General features: G+C 43.5%; 1 protein-coding gene across 3 annotated transcripts in view; it reads right to left on the bottom strand.

Moving 5' to 3' along the window:
- Positions 1 to 4,517: 4,517 nt before the first annotated feature.
- LOC121844784 (unconventional myosin-XV-like) overlaps positions 4,518 to 17,383 on the bottom strand; it is a 46,051-nt gene continuing 33,185 nt past the window's right edge. The window contains exons 22-26 of one of the 3 annotated variants that reach the window (XR_006082177.1): positions 14,692 to 14,825; positions 8,760 to 8,900; positions 8,423 to 8,651; positions 4,677 to 4,727; positions 4,518 to 4,531 (exon numbers count right to left, since the gene is read on the bottom strand). Coding sequence is in view for 2 of the 3 variants with exons in the window: in XM_042315304.1 (XP_042171238.1) it covers positions 8,550 to 8,651; positions 8,760 to 8,900; positions 12,145 to 12,278; positions 14,692 to 14,825 (511 nt within the window). In the remaining variant the exon portion in view is untranslated. Of the gene's footprint in view, positions 4,532 to 4,676; positions 4,728 to 8,353; positions 8,652 to 8,759; positions 8,901 to 12,144; positions 12,279 to 14,691; positions 14,826 to 17,383 lie in introns of those variants that run through there. The other 2 variants (XM_042315304.1, XM_042315305.1) reach the window with 2 other exon arrangements.

Raw genomic sequence — 17,383 nt, 5'->3', positions numbered from 1 at the left:
GCATGACCTCTACACTATATATAGCATGACCTCTACACTATATATAGCATGACCTCTACACTATATATAGCATGACCTCTACACTATATATAGCATGACCTCTACACTATATATAGCATGACCTCTACACTATATATAGCATGACCTCTACACTATATATAGCATGACCTCTACACTATATATAGCATGACCTCTACACTATATATAGCATGACCTCTACACTATATATAGCATGACCTCTACAATATATATAGCATGACCTCTACACTATATATAGCATGACCTCTACACTATATATAGCATGACCTCTACACTATATATATATATAGCATGACCTCTACACTATATATAGCATGACCTCTACATGACTCTACACTATATATAGCATGACCTCTACACTATATATAGCATGACCTCTACACTATATATAGCATGACCTCTACACTATATATAGCATGACCTCTACACTATATATAGCATACACACTATATATAGCATGACCTCTACACTATATATAGCATGACCTCTACACTATATATAGCATGACCTCTACACTATATATAGCATGACCTACACTATATATAGCATGACCTCACTATATATAGCATGACACTATATATAGCATGACCTCTACACTATATATAGCATGACCTCTACACTATATATAGCATGACATATATATAAGATGACCTCTACACTATATATAGCATGACCTCTACACTATATATAGCATGACCTCTACACTATATATAGCATGACCTCTACACTATATATAGCATGACCTCTACACTATATATAGCATGACCTCTACACTATATATAGCATGACCTCTACACTATATATAGCATGACCTCTACACTATGACCTCTATATATATATAGCATGACCTCTACACTATATATATAGCATGACCTCTACACTATATATAGCATGACCTCTACACTATATATAGCATGACCTCTACACTATATATAGCATGACCTCTACACTATATATAGCATGACCTCTACACTATATATTGACCTCTACACTATATGTATCATGACCTCTACACTATATATAGCATGACCTCTACACTATATATAGCATGACCTCTACACTATATATAGCATGACCTCTACACTATATATAGCATGACCTCTACACTATATATAGCATGACCTCTACACTATATATAGCATGACCTCTACACTATATATAGCATGACCTCTACACTATATATAGCATGACCTCTACACTATATATAGCATGACCTCTACACTATATATAGCATGACCTCTACACTATATATAGCATGACCTCTACACTATATATAGCATGACCTCTACACTATATATAGCATGACCTCTACACTATATATAGCATGACCTCTACACTATATATAGCATGACCTCTACACTATATATAGCATGACCTCTACACTATATATAGCATGACCTCTACACTATATATAGCATGACCTCTACACTATATATAGCATGACCTCTACACTATATATAGCATGACCTCTACACTATATATAGCATGACCTCTACACTATATATAGCATGACCTCTACACTATATATAGCATGACCTCTACACTATATATAGCATGACCTCTACACTATATATAGCATGACCTCTACACTATATATAGCATGACCTCTACACTATATATAGCATGACCTCTACACTATATATAGCATGACCTCTACACTATATATAGCATGACCTCTACACTATATATAGCATGACCTCTACACTATATATAGCATGACCTCTACACTATATATAGCATGACCTCTACACTATATATAGCATGACCTCTACACTATATATAGCATGACCTCTACACTATATATAGCATGACCTCTACACTATATATAGCATGACCTCTACACTATATATAGTACCCAGTTGCACATGAGATAGCATGACCTCTACACTATATATAGCATGACCTCTACACTATATATAGCATGACCTCTACACTATATATAGCATGACCTCTACACTATATATAGCATGACCTCTACACTATATATAGCATGACCTCTACACTATATATAGCATGATGACTATATATAACATGACCTCTACACTATATATAGCATGACCTCTACACTATATATAGCATGACCTCTACACTATATATAGCATGAGCTCTACACTATATATAGCATGACCTCTACACTATATATAGCATGACCTCTACACTATATATAACATGACCTCTACACTATATATAGCATGACCTCTAAAATATATATAGCATGACCACTAGATACACTATATATAGCATGACCTCTACACTATATATAACATGACCTCTACACTATATATAGCATGAACTCTAAAATATATATAGCATGACCTCTACACTATATATAGCATGACCTCTAAAATATATATAGCATGACCACTAGATACACTATATATAGCATGACCTCTCTACTATATATAGCATGACCTCTACACTATATATAGCATGACCTCTACACTATATATAGCATGAGCTCTACACTATATATAGCATGACCTCTACACTATATATAGCATGACCTCTACACTATATATAGCATGACCTCTACACTATATATAGCATGACCTCTACACTATATATAGCATGACCTCTACACTATATATAGCATGACCTCTACACTATATATAGCATGACCTCTACACTATATATAGCATGACCTCTACACTATATATAGCATGACCTCTAACTATATATAGCATGACCTCTACACTATATATAGCATGACCTCTACACTATATATAGCATGACCTCTACACTATATATAGCATGACCTCTACACTATATATAGCATGACCTCTACACTATATGTATAGCATGACCTCTACACTATATATAGCATGACCTCTACACTATATATAGCATGACCTCTACACTATATATAGCATGACCTCTACACTATATATCATGACCTCTACACTATATATAGCATGACCTCTACACTATATATAGCATGACCTCTAAAATATATATAGCATGACCTCTACACTATATATAGCATGACCTCTACACTATATATAGCATGACCTCTAGATACACTATATATAGCATGACCTCTACACTATATATAGCATGACCTCTACACTATATATAGCATGACCTCTACACTATATATAGCATGACCTCTACACTATATATAACATGACCTCTACACTATATATAGCATGACCTCTACACTATATATAGCATGACCTCTACACTATATATAGCATGAACTCTACAATATATATATATATAGCATGACCTCTACACTATATATAGCATGACCTCTACACTATATATAGCATGACCTCTACACTATATATAGCATGACCTCTACACTATATATAGCATGACCTCTACACTATATATAACATGACCTCTACACTATATATAACATGACCTCTACACTATATATAGCATGACCTCTACACTATATATAGCATGACCTCTACACTATATATAGCATGACCTCTACACTATATATAGCATGACCTCTAAAATATATATAGCATGACTTCTAGATACACTTGTATCTAGAATGTAGTTTCCTGTTGAAAAATTACTGCAAAAAAACAAATCTTTTTTTGGCAAATCTAAATGTTTTACACAGGTTTTAATGTTTTAAACACTGACGTTAAGGTTGTAAACATGTCACTTGTTTTATGGTTTTACAGTGACCTCCCTGGGTGGCAGGGTGAGTCTCTTCTCCCTGAGAGACAGACAGACAGTGTCTTATAACACAGTGACCTCTCTGGGTGGCAGGGTGAGTCTCTTCTCCCTGAGAGACAGACAGTGTCTTATAACTAAGTGACCTCTCTGGGTGGCAGGGTGAGTCTCTTCTCCCTGAGAGACAGACAGTGTCTTAACACAGTGACCTCCCTGGGTGGCAGGGTGAGTCTCTTCTCCCTGAGAGACAGACAGACAGTGTCTTATAACACAGTGACCTCCCTGGGTGGCAGGGTGAATCTCTTCTCCCTGAGAGACAGACAGACAGTGTCTTATAACACAGTGACCTTGCTGGGTGGCAGGGTGAATCTCTTCTCCCTGAGAGACAGACAGACAGACAGACAGTGTCTTATAACACAGTGACCTCTCTGGGTGGCAGGGTGAGTCTCTTCTCCCTGAGAGACAGACAGACAGACAGTGTCTTATAACACAGTGACCTCCCTGGGTGGCAGGGTGAGTCTCTTCTCCCTGAGAGACAGACAGACAGTGTCTTATAACACAGTGACCTCTCTGGGTGGCAGGGTGAGTCTCTTCTCCCTGAGAGACAGACAGACAGACAGTGTCTTATAACACAGTGACCTCTCTGGGTGGCAGGGTGAATCTCTTCTCCCTGAGAGACAGACAGACAGTGTCTTATAACACAGTGACCTCGCTGGGTGGCAGGGTGAATCTCTTCTCCCTGAGAGACAGACAGTGTCTTATAACACAGTGACCTCTCTGGGTGGCAGGGTGAATCTCTTCTCCCTGAGAGAGACAGACAGTGTCTTATAACACAGTGACCTCTCTGGGTGGCAGGGTGAGTCTCTTCTCCCTGAGAGACAGACAGACAGACAGACAGTGTCTTATATCACAGTGACCTCTCTGGGTGGCAGGACCTCTACACTCTCTTCTCCCTGAGGTAGACAGTGTCTTAACACAGTGACCTCTACACTGGGTGATAGGGTGACCTCTTCTCCCTGAGAGACAGACAGACAGACAGTGTCTTATAACACAGTGACCTCTACTGGGTGGCAGGGTGACCTTCTACACTATATGAGACAGACAGACACTGTCTCACAGTGACCTCTACACTATATGGCAGGGTGACTCTTCTACACTAGACAGACAGTGTCTTATATACACAGTGACCTCTACTATATGGCATGACCTTCTCCCTATATACAGACATGACCTCTACACTTATATACAGTGACCTCTACGGGTGGCAGGGTGACTCTCTACCCTGAGAGACAGACAGACAGACAGACATGTCTTATATATACAGTGACCTCTCTGGGTGGCAGGGTGAGTCTCTTCTCCCTGAGAGACAGACAGACAGACAGTGTCTTATAACACAGTGACCTCTCTGGGTGGCAGGGTGAATCTCTTCTCCCTGAGAGACAGACAGACAGTGTCTTATAACACAGTGACCTCTCTGGGTGGCAGGGTGAGTCTCTTCTCCCTGAGAGACAGACAGTGTCTTATACACAGTGACCTCTCTGGGTGGCAGGGTGAGTCTCTTCTCCCTGAGAGACAGACAGTGTCTTATAACACAGTGACCTCTCTGGGTGGCAGGGTGAGTCTCTTCTCCCTGAGAGACAGACAGACAGTGTCTTATAACACAGTGACCTCTCTGGGTGGCAGGGTGAGTCTCTTCTCCCTGAGAGACAGACAGTGTCTTATAACACAGTGACCTCTCTGGGTGGCAGGGTGAGTCTCTTCTCCCTGAGAGACAGACAGACAGTGTCTTATAACACAGTGACCTCTCTGGGTGGCAGGGTGAGTCTCTTCTCCCTGAGAGACAGACAGACAGTGTCTTATAACACAGTGACCTCTCTGGGTGGCAGGGTGAATCTCTTCTCCCTGAGAGACAGACAGACAGTGTCTTATAACACAGTGACCTCCCTGGGTGGCAGGGTGAGTCTCTTCTCCCTGAGAGACAGACAGACAGACAGACAGTGTCTTATAACACAGTGACCTCTCTGGGTGGCAGGGTGAGTCTCTTCTCCCTGAGAGACAGACAGACAGTGTCTTATAACACAGTGACCTCCCTGGGTGGCAGGGTGAGTCTCTTCTCCCTGAGAGACAGACAGACAGTGTCTTATAACACAGTGACCTCTCTGGGTGGCAGGGTGAGTCTCTTCTCCCTGAGAGACAGACAGACAGTGTCTTATAACACAGTGACCTCTCTGGGTGGCAGGGTGAGTCTCTTCTCCCTGAGAGACAGACAGACAGTGTCTTATAACACAGTGACCTCTCTGGGTGGCAGGGTGAGTCTCTTCTCCCTGAGAGACAGACAGACAGTGTCTTATAACACAGTGACCTCTCTGGGTGGCAGGGTGAGTCTCTTCTCCCTGAGAGACAGACAGACAGTGTCTTATAACACAGTGACCTCTCTGGGTGGCAGGGTGAGTCTCTTCTCCCTGAGAGACAGACAGACAGTGTCTTATAACACAGTGACCTCTCTGGGTGGCAGGGTGAGTCTCTTCTCCCTGAGAGACAGACAGACAGTGTCTTATAACACAGTGACCTCTCTGGGTGGCAGGGTGAGTCTCTTCTCCCTGAGAGACAGACAGACAGTGTCTTATAACACAGTGACCTCTCTGGGTGGCAGGGTGAATCTCTTCTCCCTGAGAGACAGACAGACAGTGTCTTATAACACAGTGACCTCCCTGGGTGGCAGGGTGAGTCTCTTCTCCCTGAGAGACAGACAGACAGACAGACAGTGTCTTATAACACAGTGACCTCTCTGGGTGGCAGGGTGAGTCTCTTCTCCCTGAGAGACAGACAGACAGTGTCTTATAACACAGTGACCTCCCTGGGTGGCAGGGTGAGTCTCTTCTCCCTGAGAGACAGACAGACAGTGTCTTATAACACAGTGACCTCTCTGGGTGGCAGGGTGAGTCTCTTCTCCCTGAGAGACAGACAGACAGTGTCTTATAACACAGTGACCTCTCTGGGTGGCAGGGTGAGTCTCTTCTCCCTGAGAGACAGACAGACAGTGTCTTATAACACAGTGACCTCTCTGGGTGGCAGGGTGAGTCTCTTCTCCCTGAGAGACAGACAGACAGACAGACAGTGTCTTATAACACAGTGACCTCGCTGGGTGGCAGGGTGAGTCTCTTCTCCCTGAGAGACAGACAGACAGTGTCTTATAACACAGTGACCTCCCTGGGTGGCAGGGTGAGTCTCTTCTCCCTGAGAGACAGACAGACAGACAGTGTCTTATAACACAGTGACCTCTCTGGGTGGCAGGGTGAATCTCTTCTCCCTGAGAGACAGACAGACAGTGTCTTATAACACAGTGACCTCTCTGGGTGGCAGGGTGAATCTCTTCTCCCTGAGAGACAGACAGACAGTGTCTTATAACACAGTGACCTCTCTGGGTGGCAGGGTGAGTCTCTTCTCCCTGAGAGACAGACAGACAGACAGACAGTGTCTTATAACACAGTGACCTCTCTGGGTGGCAGGGTGAGTCTCTTCTCCCTGAGAGACAGACAGACAGTGTCTTATAACACAGTGACCTCTCTGGGTGGCAGGGTGAGTCTCTTCTCCCTGAGAGACAGACAGACAGACAGTGTCTTATAACACAGTGACCTCTCTGGGTGGCAGGGTGAAATCTCTTCTCCCTGAGAGACAGACAGTGTCTTATAACACAGTGACCTCTCTGGGTGGCAGGGTGAGTCTCTTCTCCCTGAGAGACAGACAGTGTCTTATAACACAGTGACCTCTCTGGGTGGCAGGGTGAATCTCTTCTCCCTGAGAGACAGACAGACAGTGTCTTATAACACAGTGACCTCTCTGGGTGGCAGGGTGAATCTCTTCTCCCTGAGAGACAGACAGACAGACAGTGTCTTATAACACAGTGACCTCTCTGGGTGGCAGGGTGAGTCTCTTCTCCCTGAGAGACAGACAGACAGACAGACAGTGTCTTATAACACAGTGACCTCGCTGGGTGGCAGGGTGAGTCTCTTCTCCCTGAGAGACAGACAGACAGACAGTGTCTTATAACACAGTGACCTCTCTGGGTGGCAGGGTGAATCTCTTCTCCCTGAGAGACAGACAGACAGACAGACAGTGTCTTATAACACAGTGACCTCGCTGGGTGGCAGGGTGAATCTCTTCTCCCTGAGAGACAGACAGACAGTGTCTTATAACACAGTGACCTCTCTGGGTGGCAGGGTGAGTCTCTTCTCCCTGAGAGACAGACAGTGTCTTATAACACAGTGACCTCGCTGGGTGGCAGGGTGAGTCTCTTCTCCCTGAGAGACAGACAGACAGTGTCTTATAACACAGTGACCTCTCTGGGTGGCAGGGTGAGTCTCTTCTCCCTGAGAGACAGACAGACAGTGTCTTATAACACAGTGACCTCTCTGGGTGGCAGGGTGAGTCTCTTCTCCCTGAGAGACAGACAGACAGACAGACAGACAGTGTCTTATAACACAGTGACCTCTCTGGGTGGCAGGGTGAGTCTCTTCTCCCTGAGAGACAGACAGTGTCTTATAACACAGTGACCTCTCTGGGTGGCAGGGTGAGTCTCTTCTCCCTGAGAGACAGACAGTGTCTTATAACACAGTGACCTCTCTGGGTGGCAGGGCGAGTCTCTTCTCCCTGAGAGACAGACAGACAGTGTCTTATAACACAGTGACCTCGCTGGGTGGCAGGGTGAGTCTCTTCTCCCTGAGAGACAGACAGTGTCTTATAACACAGTGACCTCTCTGGGTGGCAGGGTGAATCTCTTCTCCCTGAGAGACAGACAGTGTCTTATATCACAGTGACCTCGCTGGGTGGCAGGGTGAGTCTCTTCTCCCTGAGAGACAGACAGACAGACAGACAGTGTCTTATAACACAGTGACCTCGCTGGGTGGCAGGGTGAATCTCTTCTCCCTGACTGACAGCATGTTCTCCACGTGCATGGCAATGACCCGACACAGCTCCAATCCCTAAACACACACACACACACACAAAACATGAAATTGTTACCATGTGTGTGTGTGTGTGTGTGTGTGTGTGTGTGTGTGTGTGTGTGTGTGTGTGATGTGTGTGTGTACCTGTTTGAGCTGTATCTGCGTGACTCTGTGAGTGGTCAGATCTCCCAGAGTGAGGTCTACGTAGGGGTAGCTGGTCCCGGCCGAGGGTCTCTGGGTGCGGGTAGACTGCACCTCCACCAGGGGGACCACTGTCTGCAGCTCCTGCACCACAGGGACCAACCATACAATTACTACTGGGGCGGGACTTAGTGAGCAGAGTTTACAGGACCAAGACCTTCTTTTTTTTTTTTTACATTTTATTTCACCTTTATTGAACCAGGTAGGTATTTATATATTATATATATAACCCTAACCCTTTATTGAACCAGGTATTTATATATTATATATATAACCCTAACCCTTTATTGAACCAGGTATTTATATATTATATATATAACCCTAACCCTTTATTTAACCAGGTAGGCTAGTTGATAACAAGTTCTCATTTAAAACTGCAACCAGGCCAAGATTAAAGCAAAGCAGTGCGACACAAACAACAACACAGAGTTACACATAAACAAACGTACAGTCAATAACACAATAGAAAAATCTATGTACAGTGTGTGCAAATGTAGAAGAGTAGGGAGGTGAGGCAATAAATAGACAATAGAGGTGAAATAATTACAATTTAGTATTAAGATGATAGTGATAGATGTGCAGACGATGATGTGCAAGTAGAGATACTGGGGTGCAAAAGAGCAAGAGGGTAAGTAATAATATGTAATAATATGGGGATGAGGTAGTTGGATTGGCTATTTACAGATTGGCTGTGTTCAGGTACAGTGATCGGTAAGCTGATCTGACAGCTGATGCTTAAAGTTAGTGAGGGAGATATGAGTCTCCAGCTTCAGTGATTTTTGCAATTCGTTCCAGTCATTGGCAGCAGAGAACTGGAAGGAAAAGCGGCCAAAGAGTGTGCTGACTTTGGGGGTGACCAATGAAATGTACCTGCTGGAGCGCATACGGGTAGGTGTTGCTATGGTGACAAATGAGCTGCGATAAGGTGGAGCTTTACCTAGCAGAGACTTATAGATGACCTAGAGCCAGTGGGTTTGGCAACGAATATGTAGTGAGGGCCAGCCAATGAGAGCATCCAGGTCGCAGTGGTGGGTGGTATAATGGGGCTTTGGTGGCAAAACGGATGGCACTGTGATAGACTGCATCCAGTTTGCATCCAGTTTGCTGAGTAGAGTGTTGGAGGCTATTTTGTAAATGACATAGTAGTCAAGGATCGGTAGGATAGTCAGTTTTACGAGGGTATGTTTGGCAGCATGAGTGAAGGAGGCTTTGTTGCGAAATAGGAAGCCAAATCTAGATTTAATTTTGGATTGGAGATGTTTAATATGAGTCTGGAAGGAGAGTTTACAGTCTAACCAGACACCTAGGTATTTGTAGTTGTCCACATATTCTAAGTCAGAACCGTCCAGCATAGTGATGCTAGTCGGGCGGGAGGGTGTGGGCAGCAATCGGTAGAAGAGCATGTGGTGCTCTTATTCTCCATGGACTTTACAGTGTCCCAGAACCTTTTTGAGTTAGTGTTGTAGGAAGCAAATTTCTGCTTGAAAAAAGCTAGCCTTGGCTTTTATAACTGCCTGTGTATAATGGTTTCTAGCTTCCCTGAACAGCTGCATATCACGGGGGCTGTTCGATGCTAATGCAGAACGCCATAGGATGTTTTTGTGTTGGTTAAGGGCAGTCAAGTCTGAGGTGAACCAAGGGCTATATCTGTTCTTAGTTCTACATTTTCTGAATGGGGCATGCTTTTTTAAGATGGTGAGGAAAGCACTTTTAAAGAACAACCAGGCATCCTCTTCTGATGGGATGAGGTCAATATCCTTCCAGGATACCCGGGCCAGGTCGATTAGAAAGGCCTGCTCGCTGAAGTGTTTCAGGGAGTGTTTGACAGTGATGAGTGGTGGTCATTTGACAGCGGACCCATTACACACGCAGGCAATGAGGCGGTGATCACTGAGATCCTGGTTGAAGACAGCAAATGTGTATTTAGAAGTTTGTCAGGATGATATCTAAGAGGGTGCCCATGGTTACTGATTTAGAGTTGTACCTGGTAGGTTCCTTGATAATTTGTGTCAGTTTAGGTCACCTACCTGACACAACGAACTCTGAACATAAATGGGGGGCAATCAAGGGCACAGCTGGGGGCTGAGGGGGGTCTATTACAGGTGTCAACAGTTACAGACTTATTTCTGGAGAGATTAATTTTTTAAATTAGAAGTTAGAACTGTCTGGGCATAGGCCTAGAAAGTATGACAGAACTTTGTAGGCTATCTCTGCAGTAGATTGCAACTCCTCCTCCTTTGGCAGTTCTATCTTGACGGAAAATGTTGTAGTTGGGGATGGAAATCTCAGAATTCTTTGGTGGCCTTCCAAAGCCAGGATTCATCTATCTTAGATTGTAGGACGACCGGGGTGTTAAGCATGTCCCAGTTTAGGTCACCTAACAGACACAACGAACTCTGAACATAAATGGGGGGCGATCAGTTCAGGTGTCCAGGGCACAGCTGGGGGTTGAAGGGGGTCCATAACAAGTGGCAACGGTGAGAGGCTTGTTTTTTGGAAAGGTGGATTTTTAAAAGTAGAAGTTCAAATTGTTTTGGGCACAGACCTGGATAGTAGGACATATCTCTGCAGTAGATTGCAACTCCACCCCCCTTGGCAGTTCTATCTTGTCGAAAAACATAATTATGGATGGACATTTCAGGATTTTTGGTTCCTAAGCCAGGATTCAGACACGGCTAGGACATCAGGGTTAGCAGAATGTGCTAAAGCAGTGAGTAAAACAAATTTAGGGAGGAGGCTTCTAATGTTAACAAAAGGCTAAGCTTGAGAGCTAGCATTTTATTTCATTTCATTTGCGATTTTCATGAATAGTTAACGTTGCGTTATGGTAATGAGCTTGAGGCTGTATTCACGATCCCGGAGCCGGGATGGCTAGACGCAAGACATGCATGAAACCAAGGCTTTTACGGTTACAGAAGTCAACAAATGAGAGCGCCTGGGGACACGCAGGGCCTGAGTTAACCTCCACATCACCAGAGGAACAGAGCAGGAGTAGGATGAGGGTATGGTTAAAGGATATAAGAACTGGTCGTCTAGTGCGTTCAGAACAGAGAGTAAAAGGAGCAGATTTCTGGGCGCGGAAGAATAGATTCAAGGCATATTGTACAAACAAGGGTATGGTAGGATGTGAGTACAGTGGAGGTAAACCTATCCGTTGAGTGACGATGAGAGAGGTTATGTCTCCAGAGGCACCATTTAAGCCAGGTGAGATCACCGCATGTGTGGGGTGGAACACAAGGGCAAAGTGGGTGGGACTTAATGAGCAGCGTGGGCAGGACTTAGTGAGCGGTGTGGGTGGGACTTAGTGAGCGGTGTGGGCGGGCCTTACGTGAGTGTCCTTGTTGAGAAAGTGCAGTCCATTTTGATTGACAGCCAGGATACAGGGAGCGTAGATGGAGCCACTGCTGCTAGACTGAACGTAGAAGAAGGAGGAGCCAAACATGGGGAACGCACTGACCAGACCTGGGGGAGGGGGGGCACAGTCAGACACACACACAGCATATCCTGGTGGGTATGTCACAGGAAGTTGGTGGCACCTTAATTGGAGGGGACGGGCTCGTGGTAATGTCTGGAGGTGGAATGGCATCATTATGAGCCGTCCTCCCCTCAGCAGGTTGCTATAACAGCCTCCACTCTTCTGGGAAGGCTTTCCACTAGATGTTGGAACATTGCTGCTATAACAGCCTCCACTCTTCTGGGAAGGTTTTCCACTAGATGTTGGAACATTGCTGCTATAACAGCCTCCACTCTTCTGGGAAGGCTTTCCACTAGATGTTGGAACATTGCTGCTATAACAATCTCCACTCTTCTGGGAAGGCTTTCCACTAGATGTTGGAACATTGGTGCTATAACAGTCTCCACTCTTCTGGGAAGGCTTTCCACTAGATGTAGGAACATTGCTGCTATAACAGCCTCCACTCTTCTGCTTTCTACAGCCTCCACTCTTCTGGGAACTTTCCACTAGATGTTGGAACATTGCTGCTACAACAGCCTCCACTCTTCTGGGAAGGCTTTCCACTAGATGTTGGAACATTGCTGCTATAACAGCCTCCACTCTTCTGGGAAGGCTTTCCACTAGATGTTGGAACATTGCTGCTATAACAGCCTCCACTCTTCTGGGAAGGCTTTCCACTAGATGTTGGAACATTGCTGGGGACTTGTTTCCATTCAGCCACAAGAGCATTAGTCAAATTGGGCACTGATTGGGCACTGGCTCACAGTCGGCGTTCCAATTCATCCCACACTGATCACAACAAACAATTTCTTTATGGATCTTGCTTTGTACTTGGGGGCATTGTCATGCTGAGACAGGAAAGGGCATTCCACAAACTGTTGCCACAAAATTGGAAGCACAGAATCGTCTAGAAGGTCATTGTATGCTGTAGCGTTAAGATTTCCCTTCACTGGAACTAAGGGGTTCGAACCATGAAAAACAACCTCAGATAATTTTTCCTCCTCCACCAAACTTTACAGTTGGCACTATGCATTGGGGCAGGTAGCGTTCTCCTGGCATCTGCCAAACCCAGATTCGTCCATCGGACTGCCAGATGGTGAAGTGTTAATTTTCACTCCATAGAAAGCGTTTCCATTGCTCCACAGCCCAATGGCGGTGAGCTGTACATCACTCCAGCCGACACTTGGCATTGAGCATGATGATGATCTCAGGCTTGTGTGCGGCTGCTCGGCCATGGAAACCCATTTCATGATGCTCCCTACGAACACTTATTGTGTTGATGTTGCTTCCAGAGAAAGTTTGGAACTCGGTAGTGATGTGTTGCAACCGAGGACAGATGATGTTTACACACTATACAGTGGGGCAAAAAAAGTATTTAGTCAGCCACCAATTGTGCAAGTTCTCCCACTTAAAAAGATGAGAGAGGCCTGTAATTTTCATCATAGGTACACTTCAACTATGACAGACAAAATGAGAATTTTTTTTCCAGAAAATCACATTGTAGGATATTTAATGAATTTATTTGCAAATTATGGTGGAAAATAAGTATTTGGTCAATAACAAAAGTTTATCTCAATACTTTGTTATATACCCTTTGTTGGCAATGACAGAGGTCAAACGTTTTCTGTAAGTCTTCACAAGGTTTTCACACACTGTTGCTGGTATTTTGGCCCATTCCTCCAAGTGGGAGAACTTGCACAATTGGTGGCTGACTAAATACTTTTTTGCCCCACTGTATGCTTCAGCAGCCTTCCATTCTGTGAGCTTGTGTGTCCTACCACTCTGCGGTCTCGTTCTGTGAGCTTGTGTGTCCTACCACTCGGCGGTCCTGTTCTGTGAGGTTGTGTGGCCCACCACTCGGCGGTCCCATTCTGTGAGATTGTGTGGCCTACCACTCGGCGGTCCGATTCTGTGAGGTTGTGTGACCTACCACTCGGCGGTCCCATTCTGTGAGGTTGTGTGGCCTACCACTCGGCGGTCCCATTCTGTGAGGTTGTGTGGCCTACCACTCGGCGGTCCCATTCTGTGAGGTTGTGTGGCCTACCACTCGGCGGTTCCGTTCTGTGAGCTTGTGTGTCCTACCACTTTGCTACTGAACCGTTGTTGCTCCTAGACGTTTCCACTTCACAATAACAGCACTTACAGTTGACCGAGGGCAGCTCTAGCAGAACAGAAATGTGACGGACTGACTTGTTGGAAAGGTGGCATCCTATGACAGAGCTACGTTGAAATCACTGAGCTCTTCAGTAAAGGCTATTCTACTGCCAATGTTTGTCTATGGAGATTGCATGGCTGTGTGCTCGATTTGATACACCTGTCAGCAATGGGTGTGGCTGAAATAGCCGAATCCACTAAGGGGTGTCCACATACTTTTGTATATGTATTGTATGTGTATTAGTGTGTGTTAGGTCTGTGTCGTACCCAGAAACTGAGCTTTGGCCTGGTGCGGGTTGAGGGTCTGGACCTGTTGCATGTGCTGCGTTACCATAGTGACCCATGCCTGGGGGGGCTGCTTCCCAAACAGAAGGTGGGGGATGTACTCCGACAACTCATGGCTGGCGAGAGAAAGGATACAGGATAAAAATGTATGTATATATATTTTCAATGTTTCTCAGTTCTAGGTTGTTTTTTTTTACATTCATTGACATGATGGAGAGATGACATAGAGATTACATAGGGATGACATAGAGATTACATAGGGATGACATAGAGATTACATATAGATGACACAGAGATTACAGAGATTACATAGAGATGACGTAAAGATGACGGACAGATGACATAGAGATGTCATAAAGATGACGGAGAGATTACATAGAGATGACAAAAAGATGACGGAGAGATGACATAGAGATGACAAAAAGATGACGGAGAGATGACATAGAGATGACAAAAAGATTACGGAGGTATTACATAAAGATGACATAGAGATGACATAGAGATGACGGAGAGATTACATAGAGATGACAAAAAGATTACGGAGGTATTACATAAAGATGACATAGAGATGACGGAGAGATGACGGAGAGATGACATAGAGATGACGAAGAGATGACATAGAGATGATGGAGAGATGACAGAGATTACATAGAGATGACAGAGAGATTACATAGAGATGATGTAGATATTACATAGAGATTACATAGAGATGATGTAGGGATTATGTAAAGATCGCATAGAGATGACATAGAGATGATAGAGAGATTACATAGAGATTACATAGAGATGATGGAGAGATTACATAGAGATTACATAGAGATTAAATAGAGATTACAGAGATGATGGAGAGATGACGTAGAGATTACAGAGAGATGATGGAGAGATTACAGATAGATGATGGAGAGATTACAGAGAGATTACAGACATATGATGGAGAGATTACAGAGAGATTACAGACATATGATGGAGAGATTACAGATAGATGACAGAGATTACATTACAGAGAGATTACAAAGGGATGACATAGAGACGATGGAGAGTGTACAGAGAGATTACATATAGATGACGTAGAGATTACAGAGAGATTACATAGAGATGACATAGAGATTACATAGAGATGATGGAGAGATTACATAGAGATTACATAGAAATGATGGAGAGATGACGTAGAGATTACAGAGAGATTAGTGAAATTACATAGAGATGATGGAGAGATTACAGAGAGATTACATGGAGATGATGGAAAATTACTTAGAGATTAGAGAGATTACATAGAGATGGTGGAGAGATGATGGAGAGATTACATAGAGATTACATAGAGATGATGGAGAGATTACATAGAGATGACATAGAGATTACAGAGAGATTACATAGAGATTATTTAGAGATAATGGAGAGATTACATAGAGATGATAGAGAGATTACATAGAGATGATGAGAGATTACATAGAGATGATGGAGAGATTACATAGAGATTACATAGAGATGATGGAGAGATGATGGAGAGATTACTTAGAGATTACGTAGAGGTTACATAGAGATGATGGAGAGATTACATAGAGATGATGGAGAGATTACAGAGAGATGGCATAGAGATTACAGAGAGATTACAGAGAGATTACAGAGAGATGATGGAGAGATTACAGAGAGATTACGTAGAGATTGCATAGAGATGATGGAGCGATGATGTAGAGATTACAGAGAGATTAGAGAGATTACATAGAGATGATGGAGAGATTACATAGAGATGATGGCGAGATTACAGAGAGATTACATAGAGATGATGGAGAGATTACTTTGAGATAATAGAGAGATTACATAGAGATGATGGAGAGATTACAGAGAGATTACATAGAGATGATATAGAGATTACATAGAGATGACGTAGAGATTACATAGAGATGATGGAGAATTACAGAGAGATTACATAGAGATGATAGAGAGATTACATAGAGATTACGTAGAGATTACATAGAGATGATGGAGATATTACATAGAGATTACATAGAGATTACGTAGAGATTACATAGAGATGATGGAGCGATGACGTAGAGATTACAGAGAGATTAGAGAGATTACATAGAGATGATGGAGAGATGATGGAGAGATTTCTTAGAGATCACAGAGAGATTACATAGAGATGACAGAGAGATTATAGAGAGATTACATAGAGATGATGGAGAGATTACATAGAGATGATGGAGAGATTACATAGAGATGATGGAGAGATTATGTAGAGATTACAGATAGATTACATAGAGATGATGGAGAGATTACAGAGAGATTAGAGCGGTTACATAGAGATGATATAGAGATTACATAGAGATTACGTAGAGATTACATAGAGATGATGCAGAGATGATGTAGAGATTACAGAGAGATTCGTGAAATTACATAGAGATTATGGAGAGATGCTGGAAAATTACTTAGAGATTACAGAGAGATTACATAGAGATGATGGAGAGATTACGGAGAGATGATGGAGAGATTACATAGAGATTACGGAGAGATACATAGAGATTATGGAGAGATGCTGGAAAATTACTTAGAGATTACAGAGAGATTACATAGAGATGATGGAGAGATTACGGAGAGATGATGGAGAGATTACATAGAGATTACGGAGAGATGATGGAGAGATTACATAGAGTTTACATTAAAATGATGGAGATAT

This window comes from Oncorhynchus tshawytscha, unplaced genomic scaffold, assembly GCF_018296145.1.
Source record: "Oncorhynchus tshawytscha isolate Ot180627B unplaced genomic scaffold, Otsh_v2.0 Un_contig_976_pilon_pilon, whole genome shotgun sequence".
In the NCBI taxonomy this organism is placed as follows: Eukaryota; Metazoa; Chordata; class Actinopteri; order Salmoniformes; family Salmonidae; genus Oncorhynchus; species Oncorhynchus tshawytscha.
Note: the sequence above shows the minus strand (reverse complement) of the source record. Positions and strands in the feature narration are given on the sequence as shown.